General features: G+C 35.4%; 2 protein-coding genes across 5 annotated transcripts in view; one reads left to right on the forward strand and one right to left on the reverse strand.

Moving 5' to 3' along the window:
- Positions 1 to 426: 426 nt before the first annotated feature.
- Positions 427 to 2,887, reverse strand: LOC113116173 (C-C chemokine receptor type 2-like). The gene is made up of 2 exons (XM_026284134.1): positions 2,836 to 2,887; positions 427 to 2,029 (listed from the first exon to the last, which is right to left on the reverse strand). The coding sequence occupies exons 1-2, from the start codon at positions 2,858 to 2,860 to the stop codon at positions 972 to 974; spliced, it is 1,083 nt and encodes a 360-aa protein (XP_026139919.1). The 5' UTR covers positions 2,861 to 2,887; the 3' UTR covers positions 427 to 971.
- An 822-nt stretch (positions 2,888 to 3,709) lies between these two features.
- cobl (cordon-bleu WH2 repeat protein) overlaps positions 3,710 to 12,208 on the forward strand; it is a 99,228-nt gene continuing 90,729 nt past the window's right edge. For 2 of the 4 annotated variants that reach the window (XM_026284135.1, XM_026284139.1), the window contains exons 1-2: positions 3,711 to 4,126; positions 4,472 to 4,608. In XM_026284135.1, the coding sequence (XP_026139920.1) occupies positions 4,571 to 4,608 (38 nt within the window). In that variant the 5' untranslated portion in view covers positions 3,711 to 4,126; positions 4,472 to 4,570. Of the gene's footprint in view, positions 4,127 to 4,471; positions 4,609 to 12,208 lie in introns of all 4 variants that reach the window. The other 2 variants (XM_026284137.1, XM_026284138.1) reach the window with 2 other exon arrangements.

Consider the following 12,208-nt stretch of genomic DNA (forward strand, 5'->3'; position numbering starts at 1 on the left):
GAAAAAGAATGACTGTGCAACTCAATTTCCATTGTCTAAAATGAGTAATTAACATCAAAAACTTTCTTTTGATGAAACATATTAAAATGGAAGTTTTGTTGAGGAAAAAAACAACACAAAAAGTAACTTTATAAAGCAAAGTCTCTCAAAATAGTATTATTAAAGAAATGGCCATTAATTTAACATGCTTGAGACATTGGCTTATCACAGATAGATAAGTACTTACGCAGATGTGGTTTACGGCTATGCGTCAGACTTCTTCCTCTTTGTGACAGCCTACCAGTTAGGCAGCTACCTCCCTCCCATCACCGCTTGGCATAAACCCACTTGCTATAACACCTCAGAGTAGAGGTCATGTAAGATTAAATGTGTTTCCTGTATATAAGTTTAAAATGCATACCACCAGGACAATTAATTTTAATCCATCAAATATTTTATTAAAAATCTTAAAAGCAACATTCAAAATATAGGCTATATGCATTTATTTAAGAAAGATGTCAAAAAGTCACAGCTGAAAACATTTTTAACCCAAATGCAAAAACTTATTATTGACTAACAGTGATGCAAAACTAAAAGTGAGTTTATTTAAAATTCCTGATGAAATCATTCATTTCTAAATGATCTGTATCATTCTAATATATATAATATATATGAGCAATATACATGCACAAAGAGGAGCACATTTGAAACAGCTTAAACTTCTGCATTCTCCTACTTAACATATATCATTGTTAACAAAATTGTAAAAAAAAGAAAAGAAAAAAGAAACAGAACAAAGACAACTTTTAAGAACGCAATATACATTCATTAAAAAGGGCGAACTTAGGGATAGTAAAAAAATAATAAAAAAATATATCTACATATCTATATCTATCTATCTATCTATCTATCTATCTATCTATCTATCTATATATATATATATATATAAGTAAGCTACTCAGAATGAAAAGAACTGAGGGAATATGTTCTCTCTATGCAATCTGCGTGGAGGAATATTCAGTAGATTTGCTGAAGACTGAACTTCTGCGTTCAGATAACTGTCGAGACAAAGTGGTGCACTGGCTGAAGCACAATGGAAACTGATCTTTTAGGACTTTAAGAACTGCTCTCCTGAACTTCTGTCCAGCAAAGGCATAGATGATAGGGTTAAGGCAACAGTGGCTTAAGGCGATTGTTTCCACCCACTGCATGGCAAGGCTTAAACTAGTATGCATCTCACAAGTAAGCATGAAACCTTGCTTCTGCAGGAACGTAAGAAACATGACAATGTTGTATGGAGTCCAGAAGAGGAAATAAACTGCCACCACAGCCAGGATGAGTCTAATGACTTTGTGCCTTTTTTGTGATTTGATGCTGATTAGAATAGGGATGATCCGGGAATAGCAAAAGCCCATAATAATCAGAGGGAAAATCAAGCTCAGAAAGTTCATATTAAGATAAGTAAATGACATCCAGGCTGTCCCATTAGGAAAATGAGTTCCGCATGACATTTTGTTGCCTTCCGTATCCTCTTTAGCAAAAATAATATTAGGGAGGGATGCAAACAGACTGAGAATCCATACAAATGAGGCCAGAACCACACCCATTTTTACAGTCCGATTTCTGGAAAAGATACTATGGGCATGGACGATGACAACATAGCGATCCAGTGTCATAAGGACCATGAAGAAGATGCCTCCGTACAGACCCAACATGAAGAGACCTGTTATGGTATGACACATGAATTTGCCAAAAATCCACTCGTTCATGGTACTGTGAGCCCAAAAAGGGAGTGACACAAGAAAGAGTAGGTCAGATAGGGCTAGGTTGAAGAGGCACACATCTGTCATGTTGGATTTTTGACGGTATCTGATCAGGACCCACACTACCAGACCATTTCCGATGAAACCGAGAATGAAAACGATGCTATACAGGGTGGGAAGGAAAACCTCGCTGAAGGCCTTTGTGTTGCCATTGTTGCATGGTAAGGCAGTATCTTGGGAATTGAAGTTGTAGTAATCACCGTAGTCTGTTGTTGTAGTTTGGAGGGCTGAAAAATAACACAATGTTAGGTTATATAATATATAATAGGTCTATTTATAATATATATAATATATGATTTATAATATGTTTGTAGTGTATTATGAAATTGTAAAAACGTTGGTTTCTTTAGGTTTGAAAGTAGACAAAATAAGACCCCAAGTAGGAACTTGAATTTAAGTTTGTGCTCTCCTGACATCTACTGGTAAGACTAGGCATGGTCTGTAAACTGACGACTTCTAGATGGTAAAATGCTCACCAATATGACTTTCATGTTTAAAAAGATAGTACACACACACACACACACACACACACACACACACACACACACACACACACACACACACACACACAACACATAAATAAAGAATTTTTTTTATAATTTACTCACCATCAAAATGTTCCTAACCTGTCTGAGCTTTATTATTATTAAATTATTAAAACAAAATAAGATATTCTGAAGAATGTTGGAAACCAAAGAGTAGATGGTTGTAATTCTTCAGAATATCTTCTTTTGAGCAGAACAGAAGAAAGAAACTAAATCAGGTTTGGAACAATTTGAGGGTAAGTAAATGACAGAATTGACATTTCACTTTTGGGTAAACTTTCATAATAAAATAAAATTGTAATAATGCAATTTTTCGATTTATTTATTTAAAAAAATTTTTTTGAATCAAATTATTATTTAAAATGTTAATAATTGTTGTGACAAAAAATAAATAAAACAAATTCTAATGTCATATAAGTATATTATTAAGTAGGAACGACTTTTTAAATGTAGCATAATTACATTGAATAGGCTGTTTAGTGACCTACCAGTCTCAGTATTTCCCTCTGTCATCTCTCTTGGTTATGACTGCTGAATCTGTGAATTTTTTTGATCCTGTCAGTTAAAAAGCTTTACAAACACAGGAGGTGCTATTTCCTGAACCTCCCAGAGGCGGGGCCTAAACTCACTCTAATGCCATTAAAATGGTTCAAACTTATGTCTGTATCATTAAATCAGTTCATTTGGAATTCACATTAGCCTTTTTAAACTGAGAAATTAGATAAAGGGGCATAGGCCTATACTGTAATTACAAAGCATGCATATGCATACACACATACAGATTTACACATTTTAATACAATTAAACAAATAATCAATAATCAAATAAATATTACCAGGGAACAATTTGTAAATGTAAATTTCATCTTAAATAAGCTTTTATGTAGCTTATTTTCTATGTTAAAATACACATTTCTAGCACTTCAGATGTCATTTAACTTTTACAAATGTTTACGGCCCTCTTAGGGTTATACAGTGCAGCAGAATTTACCCAGCTGTCATTCTGGGATGACAGTTTTTTTTTTTTTTTTTTTTTTTTTACAGTGGTTGGGTATATGATTGTTCACATTGTTCAGTAGTTTTTGTTCCAACAGACAAGCAAGGTCCACTTGTTAAATTTGTTATATAATATTTGTCAAAGTTCTTTATGAGTAATTAATTAGAAAACTGTAATGAATTAGAAAATCATATAGATTGACACTTCTGTCGTGCAACAGTAGGCTATTTTATTCATGCGCTGACAAAGACTCTTTGACCAACGGATCCGAGGATCCTGCTTAAATGGACAGGGGCGGGGCATATTAACGGTAGGCTAGCCAATCATGCAGACCGCAAAAGAATAATACACGCTAGAGACGCTGGGAGTCTATTTGAATGTTAAGGGACGTACTTTTTGTTGCAGTCTCACGGTTTCCATGGTAAAAGCTTGTGTTATCATAGCTGTTTCATATTGATAATATGACAATTATCTTGATAATAACGTAAAAATTGCGACTTGACGGTTACGCTAATGTTAACTGATCCTTTAGATAAATGCCTTTAGGTGGTGAGAGTCATTTATTGACAGTCTCGCTTTATCAGTGCTGTTTACTGTAAAGCTCACGCACTTCCAGCGGCTCGTTCTCTCATGCGCGTTCTCGCGAACAGAATTCCTGGCTCAGGTTGCCGTTGAGCGCGCGCTCGAGAAGCCGCGGGAACGGCGCTGCCTGCTGGAAGGATTAGAATAGAGTTGTGAACTCTTGTGCCGCTGCTGTTGTCTGTCTTGTGAAGCCGAATCCACGTAAGTATTTAATTGCCTTATATTTTGGTGCTATTTCCTTGACGATATTAGTTTTACCTTGACTCTGAACCTTTTTAATGGTAATAGTTGCGTTGAATATACTGCATATGTTCGTAGTCTCTTATGTGACAAGTGAAACGTTTGAATGCTTTTATTTGTTTACCCATATATAAGAACCGAACTGCGTACATCAAACACTTGTCAACATCTAGATGCGCGGTAAATGGTGAAGTCGTTCTGAATACTTGACCATGACACCTTGGTGCTGGTCAACTGAGTTTTGTATAGGGAAGTTCTTCTTTACCTTGTTCTGCTGAAGTATATTTTCATGATCCTTCTTTAAAGGTGACACTTGTATGAATAAGTGTGAATCCAATTTCCAATGTCCCCTCCTGGAAGTACGAGTTAACTGCGTTGATACAAAGCGGATTTAGTTTATGACAGATGAATTTGGGAGACGCTACGATCAGACCTCCTGTAGGGTGAGTGTAACTTGTTACAGAGCACTTACTAAATGTTCATGTTTTATGGATTTGTGTGTTATAACTGCTACTAATCTATCTATCTACCCTGACAGCAAGCAGTTTCGGTCCAGATTCGCCCACATCTGGCCCGCATGCAGATGTGGGCCGGATCTGGGCCGACAATATGTTGCTGTCTATCTATCTATCTATCTATCTATCTATCTATCTATCTATCTATCTATCTATCTATCTATCTATCTATCTATCTATCTATCTATCTATCTATCTATCTATCGAGAGATTATGGTGCTTTCTAGTGTTCTATCTATCTATCAAGAGATTATGGTGCTTTCTAGTGTGCATATTTCATAAAATTATAACAATGTATTTTTTCAAGGTATCTTGATCACCATGTGTAATTAAGACACACACCAATCACTTGTTGAACTTAAGTTAGTGGAGGTAACTGGAACTTCAGGATATTCTGTAGTGGAATGAGAAAATCTGAATAATACACAATTAAATGACTTGCATAGATTAACATACCAAATTCTGTAATTTGGTTTTATTTGCAATAACAGATCTAATAGTCTGTAACAAAAGAAGCTGACATGACATGTGACTTGTTTGGATAAAAGCTCTGTTCTAGCAGCTACATGAGAGAAGAGTAACTAGGAAATGCAAACAAATAACTGTCTGTATTCCACCTCTCACATCTTTTGTCACCTAGGCTCTTGACTCAATGGCTCATTATTCCATTTTATTGAATGACATTTTTGCTGAGCTTTTCTACCTCTAAGTTAAGTACCTTAAATCGACTTTGTGTATTTGGTTTTCAATTCTGTCCTCATGAGAAGTAAACACAGGTGCAACAAATTCCTCTCCACTGGAATTGCATTCTCACAGAAACAGAAACTTCTGACAATGGTAATACTGTGTATCTCAGCAATCCATTTAAATGTTAGCCAGTGTCCCCTCTATGACAACACAACAGTCTGCTTTGTGGATCTTACCCATAGCCCCCCTTTCCTTTTATGTAATCAGACCCCATTACATAGCTAAAGCAGTGGATGATTGTAGTTATTTAAAGCTTGAACAGTTGTTGAGCATTCCCATCGCTATCTTCTCAAAATGTTTATGAGTATCCAATGAGATTCTTGGTCTCAGTTTTGATATTATGCAATGAATTTGAACAAAAAAAGCAGACCGACTGAATGAAAACACAGACCAATTATACATAATCATATTAAGCAGAAATATGATGTTTATCATTTTATAAGACTTGTTGTGTTTGTCAAAAGTTGTTATATTTGAACTGTAAAGCTGTTAAAATCATAGTTTATATGGTCATTTTAGAGTTTAGGTATTACCATAGATATTTTGCTACGTAGACAACATGTAGTTCTATTCTAATATCAGAATTTTGTCTACAAAAAGGGATAGGAGTCCTGATCTGTTTATGAAGTGAGTTTAAGTTTTAGCTCACACACACAAGATCCTTGTATTGGAACACTTTGTTAATAGATGAAAAATTAAAATCAAAGTTTTTTGGCTTTTCGTGTGAATATAACCTTAAAGGATTAGTTCACAATGAAAATTCCCTCATAATTTCATGTCGAAAAGAAATAAGGTTTTTAAGGAAAACATTCCAGGGTTTTTCTCTATTTAGTGGACTCCAGTGGGGTTCACTGGGTGGAAGGTCCAAATTGGAGCTTCAAAGCATTCTACACGATCCCAGCTGAGGAAGAAGGGTCTTATCTGGTGAAACAATCATTTCCTAAAAAAAGAATGAAAGTCTTTTTTTTATCTGATCTCAAACGTTCGTCTTGTATAGCTCTGCAATGTGCATGCGTACTCTGTGCAGTTGTGTTAGAAACCGTTAGGGCAGGTCGAATAACTCCCATCTCATTTTCTCCTCCAACTTCAAAATCGTATTACATTGCTGCAAAAGTACAGACCCAGTGTTTACAAAGTCAACATGCAAAAGTGTCCTTTACAAAAAATGTTAAAACAGCAATGTAGAACGATTTTGAATGATTTTGAAGTTGGAGGAGAAAATGAGATTAGAGTTTTTTTACATACCCTAACTGTCATGAACCGGAATACACAGCTAGACAAGAAAAGCGTTTGAGGTTAAAAAGTACATAATTAAAAAAATTTTTTTTTTTTTAAATGACAGATCGTTTGCTAATAAAGACCTTTCTTCCTCCTCTGGGATTGTGTAGAGCCCTGTGAAGCTGCAGTTTGGACCTTCCACCCAGTGAATCACACTGAAGTCCACTATATGGAGAAAAACCCTGGATTGTTTTTCTCAAAAACCTTAATTTCTTTTCGACTGAAGAAAGAAAGACATGAACATCTTGGATGACATGGGTGTGAGAAAACTATGAGGAAAATCTAATTCAGAAGTTAACTAATCCTTTAAGGCTATCTATAAACTAGTGTGCTCCAAAACAATAACAAAATTCACATTCATAAGATATTCGGGCTGTCACTTTTGTGAAAAAGTCTTTTTCGATTTTTAAGACATAAGTGTTCATTGAATCGATTGTAAAATCAATTTTCCATTTCAATTTTCCTTTTTCAACGTCAAATAACAGACGGACGTAAAGAGAGCGCTGGAAACACACAAGTCAGCAATATTTCTTATTTATTGGCATGAAGTTTCGTGCAGAATAACAAACACCATCAGGAGTGCTACATTCTCATAAAAATTAGGGGACGGCTGCCATAACAAAATAAAAACATCACTGCAGGCTTCAACCTGGCTGCATTTATGATTTAGGAAATTCAAAAATCTCCAAGATTATTTTACATAATGATTCAATCCATTTCAAATAACTGTTAAAAAAATGAAAACTTTAAATGGACTTGAGAACATGCCATGTGTGTTTTTTATTGAACGTAACCGACACTTAGTCTAGGCGGCACTAGGAAGGCATAAGGAAATGCGCAAAAAAGCTAGGGCCATTACAAATTTATTGAACAGGAAAACAAGTCGATCAACATTTTCGGGGTCCAGAACAGAGCGTTTTTTTATTCACTATATGTTCAGCTGTTGAAAAGACGCGCTCCGACCGCACTGATGTCCCAGGGACACTCAGGTACAGCTGCGCAAGGTTGGGGTATTACTGCCAATTTTCCAGCACAAAAGCCGATCGCTGTCAGCTTGCAATGGTCCTTTTCATAACTCAGAATCTCCTGTAACTAGATGCGCGAATGAGGCGAATTCGCATCTACCGCGCCGCAAGACCTCCAGACGTGCGTAAACACGTCTTTACATAGAAATCATTTGCACCAGATGCTCTATTCACATTTGGTGTGAACACAGCATAAGAAGTCACTTTATGTCCAATCAAATGGTCTCTTGAATCTGAAGCACTTTGCCCCTACATTATATGTAAATAAATGCTGAAGCTGCTGCTGTAATCGGTCCAATGTTCACAGAGTTAGTATTTTCTGTATGGTGATGAATGACACCTTGTGCACTATATAGGGGATAGGGAGTGTTTCAGTTTAAATTTGATTATTTATGCAGTTTTAATCTAAAGCACAGTAGCATCCATCTGTGAAGGACATGGGCTGTTGAACATACACAAGTGTTAACCAATCATTGCAGTGGGTGTTTACTTCGGAGTCTACAATCTGCCACACCTATTCAAACAGAGCGTTAAGATGAGCATGTTCAAAAACAGGACAGAAAATATTACTTCTAAATTAGTTTTTTGATGTTGAAATCTTGATAACATTATAAGTGGACCTCAGAGAACAGTCAAAAAAAAAAAAAAGAGGCAGTTCATAACCCTTTTAATTTTATGGAGCTACGAGAATACTTTTTTGGTGCAAAGATGGGCGTGTGGTGGGCGTTCTGGCGCAATATGGCTGCCGTCGCATCATCCAGGTGGATGCTGCACACTGGTGGTGGATGAGGAGATACCCCCTGACAATGTAAAGCGCCTTGAGTGTCTAGAAAAGCGCTATATAAATGTAACAAATTATTATTAATTATAATTATAAAGAAAAAATAATTCACAATTTATGATATTCTGGATGAAACCGGGAGGCTTGTGACTGTCCCATAGACTGGAGTATCCTTTTTAAGTTGAACCACTGATTTCGCACAGACTATTTTTTCTTTTAAGATTAGTTTTTGCCTTTATTTAGATAGGAGAGTTTATTTGACGGACAATAAAGTGGGAGTGAGAGAGAGGGGTGGGATTGGGAAAGGTTCATGAGCCGGGATTCAAACTCAGGACTGCCAAATTGCAATGACATTATGTTGCCGTGCTGTCCACAAGACTATTGGTGCCAACACCCATGGCTATTTAAACAGTGTCGTTACTACCTTTCTGGGAACGTGGTAGTTGTGTGTTGTTGTCAATGGGTCAGAATAGAAAGTTCATCAAAAAATCTTAAATTTGTTTTCCAAAGATGAACAAAGGTCTTAAGGGTTTGGAATGACATGAGGGTGAGTAATTAACGACATAATTAAAATTTTGGGGTCAACTAACCCTTTAAATTTCCTTTATAGTCATAGGTGAAGCTCTGAACATGTCTCAGTATTTTCCCCCATGCATACATTTTCCTTTTGCATGTGGGTGACTCGTAATTAGCCACTAATTGTTTTCTTGCTCTATTAGGAATTCTTACTCCTGCTGGATCTCACACCACAATTAATTGTTTTCCACGAATATACACAATGCATCAGAATACAATGTGCACACAGTACAACAAAACACACAATTTGAAGCCTAGGCACATTTAGTTAGGGACTTCTAAATTCCATTCAGGCAGTCCTTGCACTTATCTCTGTTTGGAGTTTCGTATATTCAGCCATGAAAGTCAAACAGTATTGAAACAATAAATCGAAGGACAAAAACTTGTTTCTAAATCTGATGGAGTCTTAAAATGTTGAAATGGAAGTCATTAGTAGAATTTACCAATGATGGTTCTGTGTTAATAGTTATGTGTACTGCAATCTAGTGGGAGGCATACATTATATTGTTGTTTCTTTGCTGCAGAATTTATACAATGGTTCAATAAAGAAGAAGTTGTTTATATTAGGTGGCTTACATTTTAGACACAATATTGTCAGTTTTTGTTCTATTTCAGAAACAAAAATAGTTACCTTTACAAAGCCAAAGCAGAACTGTTGTGCCTCACAGAGCAGAACACAGCAGATTTCCTGAATGAATTAACTATTTTGAATGAATGCCTGAATGAATCGCTGTGCCACCCCTGCAGTGCAATAATGACTTTTGTTGATACTAATTTAATTTGATTGGTAACAAGCCAATTATTAAATCCGTTGTAAAGAGTGATCTTTTTAAGCCCACTGAAATGCTCGAGTGCAGACGTTGCAGACACATCAATTTTAGGTAAAAAAAACAACAACAAAAAACCCCCATAAAATAACACAGATTAAATACAATAACTCATGCACGTTCAAATTCACCGCTGCCGTAATGTTAATAGTTTTATTAAAATGTCCTGTTACGTCTGTTTTTATATTGTTTATCGACAGTAACGTTATACATATGTATATTGTTTGGATTAACTAGACGAGTAGACAGACATGAATGTTCATCGCACTGAAAATAAGTAAATATTGTTAGCTGATGCTAACTGTCTAGCTAACAAGCTTGTTAGTGCTAAGTTGATGTAATTTTTATAATGTCCAAATATTTTTATTCAGCCACACACACACACATATACAGTATATATATATTAGTGCTGTCAATCGATTAAAAAAAAATAACTAATTAATCACACAATTTTTTTAAATTAATCGCGATTAATCGCGATTAATCGCAATTAAAAGACTGAAACTTTTTGGATATGTAAATGTAAAATGTAAATAATTAATGTAAACTCAAGACAAAGAAACTATTTAAATTCAAAATATGATTGTTAATTGGAATTTTTGTTTAACTTGTAACACAGATTTTCTCATGTAAACAACATACCTGTAATAAACCATAAATATCCTCCAAATTAACTGTTGGCTTGAAAGCCATATTTATTACAGAAATAAAAACACAGGCATGTAAGTACCATTTGAACAATCAATGCCAATAAAAAACAAAAATGATTTCCATGTTGAATTCTAAGTGGACTGCAAAAAAATTCCAAAGTATAGTCATTGCCAGTGCTTTAAGTGAGCCGGTACGCTCATTTGGACATCTGTTTTAATAGAGGTTTTAATCTTTTACCTGCACTGCCGATTTTCAGAGCGCCCTTCACAATGCAAGCTTCCTAATTCATCCCACCCAGAGCAGAAACTACATTACCCATTCACCCTTAAGTTATACAAGTGAATAGCGCATTTGTCGCTTTTCCCACTGTTAAGTGTCAACAACTCAACGTGGCCGGAGAAGGTGTGTGAAACTCGTTGTGAGTTATACTAAAGCAAAATCTTGAGTATTTATTGTCTGATAAACATTAAAAACTGTCTGCGGAGGTTGAGTCGTCCTTCAGCCCCCGCTTGCTACTCATTGGCTGCAGCATCTATTTTCTAAGTTCTAAAAAAATACCGTAGACGGCAAGGCACAAATTTAGATATTCATTTATCTAATTAATCTATAGCCTATGCACAAAGACAATATGATCTTTTCGTCCCCTTTTTGTTTTAAAGCTTGATGAAGAGAGAGAGCGCAAGTTGCTGCAGCTGAGGAGGACAGTGATGCACGCGTACAGGAGTGATTGACAGTTCGCGGCACTGTGTACAAAAAATACTCCGCTACACAATTATTTCGTTATTTTCATTTAAGCTTATTAACGTTAGCGTTACAGAAAGGTCTGATTTACGCACTGTTACAGTCATTGTTTTTTTTTTTTTTTTTTTTAAATGACATTTGAGTTCATGATTTTAATGTTGCTGTTTCTTGTGGCAGACTAAATGAAGAGTAATGTTTCTTGTGGCAGACTGAAGAGTAATCCGGCAGAGTTTTATACTTTTATACAAACTTTCCGTCTAAAAGTCCTTCCTTGGTCTTATCCATATTTCTTTGCACGTTGAACACACATAGGCCACAACTGGAAATAAAAAAAAACTGCAACCGCGTTAATTGCGTTATTTTTTTTTAACGCGTTAAATATTTCAAATTAATCGAATGCGTTAACGCGCTAATTTTGACAGCACTAATATATATATAAATATATATATATATATATATATATATATATATATATATATATATATATATATAGAGAGAGAGAGAGAGAGAGAGAGAGAGAGAGAGAGAGAGAGATTACATCTGGTTAGAAAAGTAAGGATGTGATGTTCAGAACATGGTAACTACAGTAATTATCAGTGGGAAGAGATGCACCCCGTTTGGCTAGGGGTGTTTTTAAACCACAGACAAGATTTGAGAAGGAAAAAATCATTATGAAATTAGTTTTATTATTTTTTTCCTTAAAATGTTCTTCCTAACTTCAGGCCTTATTATCATGTCATATATACAGTACAGACCAAAAGTTTGGACACACCTTCTCATTCAAAGAGTTTTCTTTATTTTCACGACTATTTTCATCAAAACTATGAATTAACACATGTGGAATTATATATGGAATTATATACATAACAAAAAAGTGTGAAGCTGAAAATATGTCATATTGC

Source organism: Carassius auratus, chromosome 16, assembly GCF_003368295.1.
Source record: "Carassius auratus strain Wakin chromosome 16, ASM336829v1, whole genome shotgun sequence".
NCBI classification, from domain to species: domain Eukaryota; kingdom Metazoa; phylum Chordata; class Actinopteri; order Cypriniformes; family Cyprinidae; genus Carassius; species Carassius auratus.